The sequence below is a fragment of the Arachis duranensis genome, chromosome 10 (assembly GCF_000817695.3).
Source record: "Arachis duranensis cultivar V14167 chromosome 10, aradu.V14167.gnm2.J7QH, whole genome shotgun sequence".
Lineage (NCBI taxonomy): Eukaryota > Viridiplantae > Streptophyta > Magnoliopsida > Fabales > Fabaceae > Arachis > Arachis duranensis.
In genome coordinates this window covers 5,664,312-5,678,731 of record NC_029781.3, presented here as the reverse complement: position 1 = coordinate 5,678,731, position 14,420 = coordinate 5,664,312, and the positions used below count along the sequence as shown (strand labels likewise).

The 14,420-nt window shown below is 35.0% G+C and overlaps 2 protein-coding genes across 3 annotated transcripts; both read left to right on the top strand.

The window, feature by feature from the left end:
• Positions 1–167: 167 nt before the first annotated feature.
• On the top strand, positions 168–3,363 carry LOC107468694 (outer envelope protein 64, mitochondrial). The gene is made up of 9 exons (XM_016088032.3): positions 168–524; positions 603–755; positions 828–952; positions 1,502–1,627; positions 1,865–2,047; positions 2,230–2,374; positions 2,526–2,694; positions 2,825–2,959; positions 3,053–3,363. The coding sequence occupies exons 1-9, from the start codon at positions 277–279 to the stop codon at positions 3,254–3,256; spliced, it is 1,488 nt and encodes a 495-aa protein (XP_015943518.1). The 5' UTR covers positions 168–276; the 3' UTR covers positions 3,257–3,363.
• A 1,887-nt stretch (positions 3,364–5,250) lies between these two features.
• On the top strand, positions 5,251–7,189 carry LOC107468696 (uncharacterized). Of its 2 annotated transcripts, none has more exons than XM_021133603.2 (4): positions 5,251–6,309; positions 6,399–6,494; positions 6,575–6,642; positions 6,730–7,189. In XM_021133603.2, exons 1-4 carry the CDS (start codon positions 5,674–5,676, stop codon positions 6,908–6,910), a joined length of 981 nt encoding a protein of 326 aa, XP_020989262.1. In that variant the 5' UTR covers positions 5,251–5,673; the 3' UTR covers positions 6,911–7,189. The 2 variants fall into 2 exon arrangements, with proteins under 2 accessions (XP_020989262.1, XP_015943519.1); XM_016088033.3 differs by having other exon boundaries at positions 5,253–6,309; positions 6,402–6,494.
• The last annotated feature ends 7,231 nt before the right edge of the window (positions 7,190–14,420 follow it).

Here is a 14,420-nt window from a genome sequence, read left to right as displayed (position 1 = left end):
TAGTATGATTATTGCTTAATATAACATATTTTAACTTTTTTACATAAAAAAAAACCATCAGTTATCCAAAATCTATACTTCTACAGTTCTATGTTCTTTTACTATCTTTATGACCTGAACTTGAGAGATTTTTAACTGTAAGAAATGAAAAGTTGTGTGACTTGTGACTCAAAATCTGAACCGTTGACTGCGCTATGCTGATGTCATGTCTTCTACCACCTTCCGCGCTTCCTCAACCGCCAACCACCACCTTCTATTCTCTCTGTTTTCTGCACCATGTCGAAAGCCCTCAATCTTCTGAAGCGCAATGCTTCCAACCCCAAACTCTGGCTTCTCCTCGGCCTTGGCCTCACCACCGCCGTCCTTCTTGTCACCGAGACTCGCCGTAGACGGCGGAGGCGGAGGATTCCCAGCTCCCCCGATAAGGAGTTGTACGGTTCCTTTATGCAGCGTTTTGAGCTTCTTCCTTTCCCTGGCGCGCGCAACCAAATGCTATGTGGCCTAACCTTTGCAGTGAAGGACATGTTCGTAATTTTTTTTTGTATATTCCTTGCTTCCATTCGCGTTTCCTATCTGCTTCGTTGAATTGAATGATTCTTCAGATTTCATGTGAAGGGGAACGTGACGGGGTTTGGGAACCCTGATTGGAAGAAGACGCACCCTCAAGCTGAGATTACCGCCCTTGTTGTCACCGCTCTGCTCAGCAACGGTGCCACTTGTGTTGGCAACACTCTTATGGACGAATTCTCTTTCGGGTTTGCACTTCTCCTCTCGATTTTTCGTTCATTCTTCAGGACAACTTATTCAATTATCACTTTCTTTTGCAGGATTTCCGGTCAGAACCACCATTATGGAACCCCCATCAATCCTCGCACGCCGTCTTGCATTCCCGGAGGTTCTTCCAGTGGCTCTGCCGTGGCCGTTGCTGCCGGCCTAGTTGACTTTGCTATTGGTGAGTGTGTTTTTGTCGTTGCTATTTTGCATAAAGTAGAAACTCCGGTGCTATTAACTTCATGTTGATAATTTAGTGAAACCGGTCAAATCATTCGGCGACTCTTAGAACTGCATCTGAGTTTCCACCATAATAGGTTTGTGTTGCACATTTTTAACGCGGGAAATAATCATACATTTAACAAATCTAACATATAGTTAAAAGTTTGGATAGAAATAAGTTTTTGGGACAAGCATTAAATATACTCTAGGTTTATGAAACTATGTGAGAATGAAAATGATGTGATAAGTTAATTGTTTAGAGATTAGTTCAAACATTATAATCTATATTCAAATGAAATATGTAATGAGATTTATTTCCTGTGTTAAATACGATTCATTATTCTTGTGTTTAACTGTATTTCATTTGACTTATTGTTTAAGTATCCATTTTCTACAAGACAATAGGGTTGTAACTTGTAACAGATAACATTTTAGGGTTTCTAAGTTGACATTCTGAATGAGCATAATTAGTAAACTTTACACACAGCTGCTGTATTTGTTTCTGTAGGTACTGATACTACAGGATGTGTCAGAATTCCAGCAGCATTTTGTGGCATTCTTGGGTTTCGACCATCTCATGGAGCTGTAACAACCATTGGAGTTCTTCCAAATGCACAAAGTCTAGATACTATTGGTATGTTGCATGATTAAGTCTTTGGTTGTTATACTTTTGAATGTATCTGATTTTATCATAGATTATAAGGTTTTATTTCTTGGAGTCAGAACTATATGCATGTCAATACACAACTGAGTATGATATTACAAAACTATGGTTAATTGTTTGATATCTTACATACATATGTTCAAGATCCTGATCAACAATTGCAGTTTTTCTGATTGTTTATTTCTTTATTGTCTAATTACATTTCAGGATGGTTTGCTCGCGATCCATCTGTCCTATCTCTTGTTGGACGTGTTTTACTTCAATCCAATTCAGTAGAGACCAAAAGGATAAGGCAGATTTCGTTTGCTGATGATCTTTTTCAGTTATCTAAAGTTCATAATCTGAAGACAGTATCTGTTATCGGCAAAGCTATTGAGACTTTGACGGGTTGTAAGTATCTGGACATTTGAGGACTGATCTGTGTGTGTTCATATTTAATAAAATTACTTTCAGTTGATTCGTGGTCTAAAAAAGGAAAGAAAATTTTTGTTGTTCAAAGAAGAGAAAATTCATGTATATGGTGCATGATGAAACATCGAATCACGAAGAAATTTTTCCCTTCTGTTTTGCAGATCCGTCTCCAAGACATATGAATATTTGCCAGTATATTGCTTCTAAAGTGCCCAATCTAAAGGGTTTCTGTGAGCAATTAGCTCATCAACCAGATGGAACATCAATTTTGAAAGCTCTCTCTACAGTAATGTTATCATTACAAGGGTATGTCCTTCATTTTTATCATTTGACTTAGATTAGATTATGTTACACTTTATGATTTTATCCTTTTTGTTAAAAAGCATCTTGCATTATATATTTCTGTTGATGACCTAATATATTATTTTATAATCCTGGACTTGCTCCTTATTTCCAGATATGAATTCAAAACCAATCATGAAGAATGGATTAAACATGCAAAACCCAGGTTAGGGTGTTATGCATCTGATCGTGTTACTGCGGCCATCAAAACTACAAATGATAATATAAAAGCCTTGTACAGAGTAAGGACAGAGATGCGAGCTGCTTTTCAGTGTCTTCTAAAGGTAGTGTAATATCTATAGTAGGTTCCTAAACTGTTAAAAGGTCGGACATGGAATTTGATTATATTTTGAAGATGATGAATATCTCTATGCTATTCCCTTACCTCCTCAGTGTTTTATTTTTGTCATATAGGATGATGGAATACTAGTTATTCCCACTGTTGCAGACAACCCTTTAAAGCTTAATACGGAGAAAGAGATTTCTTCTGAGTTCCATGAAAGAGCTTTTGCATTATCCAGCATTGCTAGCATCTCTGGTTGTTGTCAGGTAAATTTCTCTATACATATTTTTCCTCAGTTCATATGTATTCTTCTGAGACTTGGGTTAACAATTTTATATTTGGTTTTGCCTTATTTACAGGTTGCAATTCCATTAGGACATCATAATGATTGTTGTGTCTCCGTGTCATTCATGTCATCACATGGAGCTGATAAATTTCTACTTGATACTGTCTGTGACATGTATAGAACTCTTCAAGAGCAAGTTAGTGTCGCTTACTCTCCTTTGCCACCACCTGATACTAATGGTAATTTTGAAATTTATGACCTTTTGGAGAACGTTTAGTTCTTTCTTAAATTTTTGGGGTCAGAATCTCATGCAACATTTCTTTTGTAAATATCATCACTATCATTATTACTTAATAAAATCCACAAGGCTTGATTAGAACAGAATTTGGATTTGAATCTTATGCTATTCCTAGTCTAGCCAAGCAGGAGCTTAGTTACGCTTGAAAGAGAGACGGGGAGACAGAGACTAAGATAGTTTTTGTTGAGGTACTGAGACAGAAATTGAGAAATTGAGACTTAGTATCATGTTTGTTGGTTTAGAGACTGATACTAAAATTTTAGTATTTTAGTACCTCCAAAGAGTAGGGACACAGGAGACTAAAATTTTTAGAGATGGAGACTAAAACTTTAATAACATTTTATACCTAAAATACTCTCATTTCAATTGATTAATTCCAATTTTGTGCAAATTAAATTAGAGTTTCATTCTTATTTCAATTTCGATCTCCCATTTTGCATCAAACAGAATACTGAAATTTATTTCAATCTCTGTCTCTTAGTCTCTGTTCTCTCAATCTCCGTCTTTCCGTCTCTGTCTCTTCATCAAACGCTACCTAAGAGACTAAATTAAGTCTTTGTATTATATTTGGTATAAACTAAATTATGTTTTAATATCTTATTTGGTTCAAGATAAATATGGATATGAAATGAAAATATTTATTAAAATTTTTTTAATTATTAAAAAATATTAAAGTTTTGGTCTCCATTTTCATAAATTCTAGTCTATTTGTATCTTTATTTTCAAGAGGTATTGTAGGGAATTGAATTTTATATCTTGAAATTAAAATTTTAGTTTCATTCTTTAGCCATGAGTTTCAAATTGTCAGTTTTAATTTCAATTTCTAAATGGTTTTAGGATTCAAGGGTCATATTATATCTTTTATATAAAAAAAAAACAAAAATTTAAACTTTATATTTTAGAATTTTTGAGATGCAATATATTGCTGAGTTTGCGTTTCACGATATGCAATGATTATGAATATTTAATACGTTATATAATATTTTGTCTATATATATAAAAGTAGTTGTCAAACTTTTTAATTTAATTTGTATCTCACTCTCATTCTAAAAAAAGAAAAAAGAAAAATATATATTAGATTTAACTAGTAGTTGGGAGAACAAGTCTGCTAACGTTCAATTCCTTGTTACTCGGAAAGACTATCAAAGACAGAAAAAAAAAAAAAAAAGCTGCAAGGCTATTTAAAAAAAAGAGTTGCTTAGCAGTTAGCACTTACAAACATCTAAGATAAATTTATAATATTTTTATTATGATATCTAAATTATTTAACTTACGTTTAAAAATAAAAACGAAAAAGTTTAAAATTTATTAAATATTATTGATTAAAATCATATGTCCAGGCATAGAATTTTTAAAATCATAATTAGGTATTCTTTAAAAATAGTCTATTATTTAGTCTTTAAATATAGAAGTTTGTAAAATAAGACATTACGTGAAGAAATACAATTCTGAAACGAAGTGCACAAATATGAATTCCCAAGTCTCAATTAAAGTTAAAGAATATACGACTCTATACAGCATGTTTTCCATGATTAGAGTGTCACTACACGAAGCAGATTCAGAGTCCTGCCAGAGCATCAAACCCTATTATTGTTGCCTCTAAAACTGACACTTAAACTAGGCAAACCGACCTCAGTTTGCCAGAACCTATAACCATTTTTTTTGATACAATAACTTTTTTTAATTTATAGTAATAGTAATATTAAGAAGATAAAATAATAGTTAAAATTTATCTTATTTAGTATTTATTTATTATAGGATATATTAAATGAAACAAAAAATTAATAATTTTTTATTAATATTTTTTGTTATCAAATATTTCTGTATCATGCCAACGAGCTATAACTCATACAGCATAGTCTCCCTAATTTTAGACAACGAATACATCATCTACTCTAGTATTAAAACTTAGATAACCTAAACTTTTGTACAAAGTGGTTCATGTATTAATCTTATTTAATTAGAATAGCTGAAGTATTATTGAACTTGAATTAGAATAGATTGCCGAAAAGGAAGGAAGACAAAAACAGAAAAACCAGAGAAAATGAAATAAGCTATGTTTTAGGAGCTGCATGTAACATGTAACAGTGCTCGTAAATTTGCCACCCTCAGTTTTTGGCATTACCAATTCTCTACATTCTGTTGACTATTGTCTCGCTTTCTCCGCACAACCATCTTCAATCTCATTCTCAACTTTGATTGTAATTCCAATGAACCTTGTCACCATTGACAACCACAAAACCGCCACAATTAATCAAACATCATCATCATCATCATCATCATCATCATCGAGCTTCTCTCCTTCAATACTGTACCCATTTCAAATCCTCCGTAAACATTCACATTGGTCATAAAAAGTTTCAATCTTATTTCCGATTGTGATTGGTAATCATCCCATGTTTCCCAGGCTTTCAAAATGCTTCAGCTTCACCGCTTCCAGAGACTGGTTGTACCGCCAGTCGTTCTCCGTGGCGGGCCTCCGCGCCGTGGTATCAGACTTGGGCGACGGAACCGTCATGCATTGCTGGGTGCCGAAGATCCATGACAGAAGCAAACCCAGCCTGGTCCTGATCCACGGTTTTGGCGCGAACGCAATGTGGCAATACGGCGACCACCTTCGGAACTTCGTGGCACACTTCAACGTTTACGTGCCTGACCTTCTCTTCTTCGGCGATTCCTTCACGTCACGACCTGAGAGGACGGAGTCCTTTCAGGCCGTGTGCTTGAGGAAGCTGATGGAGTTTCATGGTGTCCACAGGATGAGCTTGGTTGGGATCAGCTATGGTGGCTTTGTGGCGTATAGTTTGGCTGCACAGTTCCCCGAGAAAGTGGAGAAGTTGGCGCTTTGTTGCACGGGTGTTTGCTTGGAGGAGATTGACATGAAAAATGGGTTGTTTAAGGTTTCTGATTTGGATGAAGCTGCAAGCATTTTGATGCCTCAGACTCCTGAGAAGCTCAGGGAGTTGATGCGGCTATCTTTCGTTAGGCCTGCAAGGGGCGTCCCTACTTGGTTCCTTGCAGATTTCATTCAGGTATCCCTCTTTAATTTCTTTGCATAATCAAATCAAAGATAGAGACATATGATTTGTTTAATTGATGCTTTATTTGGAAACAAGCTAAGCAGGTGATGTGTACACGTTGCGTTGATGAGAAGAGAGAATTACTTGAAGCAATACTCAAAGGTCGAAAACTTTCTAATCTTCCCAAGATCCAACAGGTATTTATCATTTTATCCAATTCACCTATTCTTTGAATTATTTGAACATTTACATAATTCTCTGGTATTGGATGGAGCAGAACACGCTAATCATATGGGGAGAGCAAGATCAGGTATTCCCTCTGGAGTTAGGACACAGATTACAAAGGTGAGATATATAGATTTCTCAACCCAGCACATACAAGTTCGAAGCATCATCTTAAACAACAATGGACTTGTGTTTGATTTGGAGCAGGCATATAGGGGAAAGTGCTCATATTGTGGTGATCAAGAATGCAGGGCATGCAGTGAACTTAGAGAAGTCTAAAGAGTTTGCCAGGCACTTGAAATCGTTCCTCGTTGGTCCCAAGACATGTTCGTCCTCGCCCTCACTTAGTTTTAGTTTTAGATGGACAAATTCAGAAGGCCATTCTTGATCTCAGTAAGTCATGCAACTTTCTTCTTTTTTAGCAAGGGAATCATGATCATCAAGATTGCTTGGTTAGACTGTAATAGGATCCTTACAATTATTCTCATTCTCATTTTAGAGGATCTATATTCGTATTATGTTTGGATAAAAATAAAGTCTAAGAAAGAGAGATGTAATTAATACCAATATGATTGCTAGTAATAGTGTTAGCTAATGTTCTGTAATCATTTTTTGTAAATTTGTAGTGTTTGCTTTTGGTGATTAATTAGTGAAACACAGCATCATTTTCTACCGTTTATGTGTTATCTCGCATGGAGACAACTGATTATATTCACAAACAAATTGAAATTTCAATCCGCAATACTACATACCCAACAAATATTATTTTGAGTTAACCGCAATAGTTTGTACCCACATTTACATAAATTTGTATACATCAAACACATAAGTTTATATTTATATTTATTGAGTTTACACACATGAATTAATATAAATTTTGTACTCAGTTATTAGAACAAAAATATTTGATAACAAAAAAATATTAACCAAAAACAGTCCAAATTTACTAATAAATATTAAATAAAGCAAGTTTTAGATTTTTATTTTTGTCTCTATAGCATTATCGATTTATTGTTATTAGAATTTGCACATAATGAATCAATAAAACTTATCAAAAATATTTAATAACAAAAAAAAAATTAACAGAAAATAGTCAAAATTTAACTTATTTAATATTTATTAATTATTACAAAAATTAATGAATGAATGTTAAATAAAATAAATTCTGACTATTCTTTTTTTTATCTTTTTTATTTATTGAAAATAATTTGGCATTTATGCTAGTTAAATACTTGCCGAAATTGCTAATACGGTTGGTCTGTTGCCCCTAAATTTTCTGAATATCAGCAGCTTATGTATTTATGGAAGAAAAGTTTTAAAATTTTGTATTAATAAGTCAATTCATTTTTCTTTTGGTGCTGGTCAATTCCGCTCTACTTTGTGGCTTATAATTTTTTCAAAGTTGATGCAGAATTAATGCAAAATTGGGATCAATCCGAATTACCGGATCAAATTCAATATAGCATTATGGCATATTCCCTAATAACATGCACGACATTGCATTTGGGCTGGCCATGTCACTGTCACTTTGTCACTTGTTAATTGTGATTAGATAAAAGTAAATTGTCTTGTACCAGAGAACGTTCGGTATCAGTCATATGTAGAAATAAAACAAAATAAGGGAGAGAAGAGACAGATTGAGAGGAGTGTTACTGTATGTGTAGTTAACAAGATGTCCTTTCGTTTCATATTCAATATATTATCAAATATTCAATACAAAGATATATTAAACAAGTAGTGATTAAAAAAGTAATTAATAATAAAAATGATTTTTTTTTTCTTGAAAATTAGTACATTAAGAGTAAACTACTAATTCGACTTCTGTCTATTTTAAAAAATGACAATGAAACCCCTCAAAATAAAAACGATCTATTTTGGTCCCTCTTCCTTAATTCCGTCACACAATACAGTCATTGTGTGTTATTTTCTGACGAAATTTGACGGAAAACGTTGAGCTATCACATTTGAAGTGTGACCTGTCACATGAGCTCGCTGACGTGTTCATTTAGTGCCTAGTTAGACAAATTCAAATGGATAGGGGTTAAGTTGTCCAACTCCTTCACTCTAAAAACGACGTTGTTCGTACGGAAAGTAATGCTTTAGTTGTTTCTCAAATGTTGTGTTTCTATAAAATCCCATCAACAAGCCTTCACATTTACAAGAAAAACCTAGTAGAAAAGGTTCCTCACTTCTCAAGACCACTATGGATGCTGGATTGGTAGAAAGAAGCACTGACGTTACTGCTTACAAGAGTGCTGACAACGTCATAGTTGACGGTGGATTGGTGGTGTTGTTAATAAAGCTGGACAGAATCTTCTGAGAACGCTTCACACAATTCAAGTTAGTGACTTGTTAGAAAGTGTTTGTCCCTTGCGCTTTGTGTGGTCCAACATTCTAATTCTGATTCTGATAGCACACCATTGTTGTCTGCAACCCTCTGTGGTCCTGTTTATAGAAAAGTTTAAATAGGAATAAATTTTGTGCATTTTCGTAAAAATTAAATAAGAGTTAAATCTCAAAGTGGTCCCTGAACTTGCACTCGAGTCTCAAAGTTGTCCCTAAATTTGCATTGGCCCCAATCGTTTCCCTGAATTTAGTAAAGGTGACTCACGGTTGTCCCTAAAGCATTTTCCGGTGACGGAAAGATGACTTGGATCGACGGAGGCCACGCTGGACGCCAGGCTGGACATCCAAAACGATGCCATTTTTATTTGGCGCCCAAATTGCATAGAAATGCCGTCGTTTAGTGTGCATAGAGGGGATTTAACATGCAGTGACTGTTTCTCTCTCAATCCAACACAGTCTCTTCTTCTTCTCCTTATTTTCTTCAATGGTGCCACTTTAAGAGGGATTTTTTCTTGCGTTCTCTCTCAAGGAAAGCAAGTACACTCTAATTATCTCATATGTATTGCACGTAGTGATCTTAGGAGAAGCATCTTGGTTGTTAGATGTAACCAAAATAGAAAGGATAAACAAAATAGCTACTATCTACTCCTCTGTTTTTCTTGATCATGGCTTTTTTCGACATTGGTAAGTATATATATATTCATTTGTTCTCCCTTTTTATAATGTGTTTTTCTTTTTAAAATTTTGTTAGGATTTTCTTCGCATGTTGTTGTTTTGTTTATATTGTTTGTTTTCGTCCGTGATGATGGTAGCTATGGTTGTAATGTACTAAAAATAGTAGTATGTATGTAGTTTATGTGTTTTCATGGTGGGTTAGAGATTGGGGTTAGTGTGCCTTCCTGGCTGATGGCAATTTTGATAATCATGTGTTACCTGCAAATGGCTCTCTTTACTATTGTGTGTCACCATGGAGGATCCTTTGTGATGAGTGAAAATGGTGTTGTCTCATACACCAGGGACCATATTTCAGAGATTTCAAAACTTGACCTAAATCGGCTATATGTGTTTTTCATCAGGGATTACTACAAAGAGCTTGGGTATGATAAGGTGGAACACTATTGGTGGCTGGTTCCAAACAGACCCTTAGGTTGCGTTTGTTTCTAAGAACACGACAAGACAAGATACTGAGAATAGGACAGGACAAGACACTGAAGCACAAAGACACAAAATTTTGTGTTTTTGTATTCTGTTTGGTGATAAACTAGAACAAATTATGAATATTTAATTTTTTCTCATTTTTTTCCATTCAAAAAATATGAGATGAAAAATATAATAATAAAAGTTATAATTCTAAAAAATTAACAAGAGTAATGAAAAATAAGTTGGGTCTATTGTTAGTGTTCCTGTGTCCTTCCTGTCAGGATGGACACAAAATACACTAATCCAGTGTCTTTAGACACATTGTCTCTGTCCATGTCTTCTTTATCAAACACAATTTTATGTCTTTGTGTCTCTGTCTCAGTGTCCTGTCTTGGTAAACAAACGCAGCCTTAGAGACTGTTCTAAGGGAACTAAATTCTGATGGTGAGCTCCTGGAGATGTGCTTCCATGCTGAAAGAAACCATGGAGATGTGCATGTGTACTATGAGCATGGGGTATCTATTCAACATATTTGGAAGAACCACCATCCAAAAAGGACAATGAGATGGTGGTTGAAGTCCCTACTGAACCAGTTTTACTGAGAACAGGACCAACCTCCAGGGCCATTCCTCCTCACCCAGTTCCAACCCATGTATCAACCAACCTAAGACTACTGAAATTTTAAAACCCACCCAGCAGACAACATCTACCATTCCGAACCCAATTTCTATGGCTGCTACCCCTGCTCCATCCAACCAAGATATGAACCATATTCAAGTACCACCTCCAACCACCAATCCAACCCAAATTTCCAAATGTACTCCAACACCAGTGCCTAAGTTAAAGCCTAGTAAATTTTTTCAACCCAAATTGCCATCAAAGAATGGGACAGAGAAAAAAGGTGTTGCATTAAAAAAAACCAAAAAGAAAGGTGATACAAGAACAACATTGAATAGGAGATATATAACTAGGGCATTAGCTAAAGGTCATGTGACAAGACATACAACTAAAGGGAAAGGAAAGCAGATTGAGACGGTTGTGTTATCAGAATTTGAATCCTCGAACAGTCATGAAAGTGCAGAGAATAGTTCTTATAAGCCTGGAGCTGAAGAGAGTTCCAGTGATGAGGAGGTTACCAATACAATACTAATAGCTAAAAGAAAAGAGGTTAACAAGAAACATGTGAAGAAAGTTAAACTTAGTAAATTGAGGAAGGATATACTCTAACCTGATGATAGTTTGGTGCCTGAGGATGATTCGGGTGAATATGATGAGTTATTTTTTAGACCTATGGCAGACCCTAGTCCTAATGTTGGTGTTTATGATGCTTATGATGAATATCAAGATGATTCAGATGGGAGAGACTCTTGGCATTCGGAAGAAATGAAGACACCTCCTAACTCAGAGGATGAACTCGATGAAGTTGATGATGATGAAGCATTCCCTATTTTTAGAGAAGGTACAAGATTTGGAGAACTCCGCTTAGAGATAGGGATGAAATTCAACATAAAGCTGGGTTTTAAGGAGGCTGTGAAGGAGTACTACATACAGGAAGGTAGAAGAGTTTGGTTAAAAAAAAATGATAACTTAAGGTACTGGGCTTTATGTAAAGGTGAGGAATGTCCTTGGGTTATTTATGCCTCTAAGGATAGTGAGGGTGCTTGATGGTAAGTTAATACCTTTAATGATGATCATACCTGCCCAAGGAAGACAAAGAATAGATTAGCTAATAGAGAGTGGTTGGCAAGCAAGTTGGTAAAAAAGTTTAGAAAATTTTCAAATCTGAAGCACTTTGAAGCTTTAACATACTTCAAAAGCAAATGTGACTTGGACTTGAACAAGCCTTCTTTGACAAGAGCCCTTGGAGATGCAAGGCACATTATGTATGGTGATGCTGCTGCACAATACGGGTCGTCAGAGACTATAATGAGACTACTAAAGTGCAACCCTGGATCAACTGTGCGCATCTCAACAATTCTTCACCCCAACCCTAAAGAAGAACTCACTTTTGACAAGATGTATATTTGTCTGGATGGATGCAAGAAGGGGTTTATTGCGAGCTGTAGACCTCTAATAGGGCTTGATGGAGCATTTCTGAAAACAAGATTTGGTGGACGAATTTTGGCAGCCATTGGACAAATGTTTCAAATGCTCCTCCACCACCCACTGTTCCAATTTCAAATACTCCACCACCAACAACTACTCGTATCGATCCAATGGTTGGTGCATCCGCAGCTACATCTTTAAGGTTGCGTAACATCCTGCGATTTGTTCCAACCCCGAGATTCAATCCACCAAGAAATGAACATTTAGATATTTTTTGTTGAGACATTTTGGTTTTAAATATTGAACTTTGTAGTTTCCAAGTTCCATGTTTCAGGGTGTATGTCTTTTGGTTTCAGTTAAATACTCTATGTTATTTTTTGATAGTGTCTAGTTTGACATAGATAAATTTGGAAACAATTTACATAAGCTGCATATTATCCTCGAATGTTTAAAATCTTATTGTTGTTCCTTAGCTTCGTATTCCTTCATTTCTAAATTACAATTAGCAACAACAATGACAAAATAGAATCGAACACTGCGTTATCATTTTTATTCATTTGTTCATAGGGTACAACAATCACAACCATCACATTAGACTTTTTTGTTACACAATATCTAAATGCCCTTCACTACTTCTATACTACACAAACAACAATCATATTTACTAACATAACAGTAACCAACAACACACAAAATGCCAATTTTAGAGCTCTAACTTCATACTCTAAGTTCCAATCTTCCAAGCAAATTTTATTCTCCACTCTTCTATTTCAAATCCCAAATTATCTCTGTCATTTACTTCTTCTTTATCCAAAACTTTGTCAGCCCACATAAAGAGATCACACCACCTCTTGCCAACACTCTGCAGCCACATTTCATGCCCATGGAGAAGAAATGTTACAAATTGAATGATCAACGACAAGAGATGTATACATTAACACAAATCACTTACATTATAGTTAGGACAACCATAAAATACTCTCCTTGGATTTGCCTCTATTCTTGACCATTTGAGGATGGGTCGGCTACTACACCCACACCTATCTAGAAGTCATTCGTGACTACTTCTGGTGGTTCTCATCCCATAGCTTCTCTCGGATCGTCGGTTACTGGAGCTACTAACATGGTTGCTGTTTCCACCCATCATAATTCGTTCAAACCACACTCAGCAATGGCAGAGAAGAAGAAGGAGAGCAGAGGAGAAGAAAGAGAGAGGTTTCTAATCATGGAAACTCAAATTGGGGATTTGTGGCACATCTCCATACACATCATCATGTCATTAAGGAATATTTTTCGAAAAATGCTTCAGGGACGACCGCAAGTCACCTTTGCTAAATTCACGGGAACGATTGGGGCAAATGCAAGTTTCGAGACTACTTTGAGACTCGAGTGCAAGTTCAGGAACCACTTTGAGATTTAACTCGTTAAATAATTCAGTCATCGTTAACTGTTTGTTTAAACATTTTTATTGTTAGGATATGTTATTAAAGTTTGAATAAATATGATTGTAGATGTCTGAATATATAGTCATTCCTGTGTTTCACCATGGAGAAAGATTTGTCAGAGACTTTAAGAGAGTTCTTTGCTACTTGGATAGTAAAGTGAAGAGGTTTTTCCCTTTAAAGAATTGGGTTATTAAGAGTATAATAAGAGATATTCTGGTTTGATATGGGAACACTTAATATAAAATTTAGACTTCATGTAATTAAAGAAGATATGGAGATTAATCATATAAAAAAGGGTAAGTTGAGATATAAAAAAACTGATGAATTATACATCTATTTTAAATACGATGTGAGCATGCCTAAAGTAATTGAAAAAAATATGGCTAAAGAGACTATTATGTTAGATTCATCATCATCATCATCATCATCTGAAGTTGGATATAAAACAATAGAAAATGAGCCATACAAACTTTCTCATATTGAGAGAGAAGAGACAGATTAAGAAGAGTGTTACTGTATGTGTAGTTAACATGTCCTTTCTTTTCAGATTCAATTTTTATATATTATCAAATATTCAATACAAATATATATTAAACAAGTAGTGAATAAAAAAGCAGTCAATAATAAAAATGATATTTTTTCCCTTCAAAGCTAGTACATTAATATAATTAATAAATGAATCACAAGAGAAACCTATCCAAGGACTATGGCAATACAGCAATGGAATTCTCAAAACAAATTCAGAAAAATAGCATTCTCATGCAAAAGAGCATGACAATCTTGTTCAGAAGCCTCTGAAAACATTATCCGCAAGCATCAAGAGAATAGTAAACGGTAAACTTGAATGTAATTCATCTGATAAAGGACTTATTTAGATGTCATTTAATTTAGTAAAATTTTTTAAAGAGGTATTTATAATTT

What these genes read in the sequence shown, in the direction of transcription:
- LOC107468694 (XM_016088032.3), top strand. Translation starts at nt 277, where the DNA reads ATGTCGAAAGCCCTCAATCTTCTGAAGCGCAATGCTTCCAACCCCAAA. An exon ending in CCTAGTTGACTTTGCTATTG is followed by an intron (nt 953 to 1,501) that starts GTGAGTGTGTTT and finishes TTGTTTCTGTAG; the next exon opens with GTACTGATACTACAGGATGT. An exon ending in CTTTTCAGTGTCTTCTAAAG is followed by an intron (nt 2,695 to 2,824) that starts GTAGTGTAATAT and finishes TTTGTCATATAG; the next exon opens with GATGATGGAATACTAGTTAT.
- LOC107468696 (XM_021133603.2), top strand. Translation starts at nt 5,674, where the DNA reads ATGTTTCCCAGGCTTTCAAAATGCTTCAGCTTCACCGCTTCCAGAGAC. An exon ending in ATCTTCCCAAGATCCAACAG is followed by an intron (nt 6,495 to 6,574) that starts GTATTTATCATT and finishes TGGATGGAGCAG; the next exon opens with AACACGCTAATCATATGGGG. An exon ending in TTAGGACACAGATTACAAAG is followed by an intron (nt 6,643 to 6,729) that starts GTGAGATATATA and finishes GATTTGGAGCAG; the next exon opens with GCATATAGGGGAAAGTGCTC.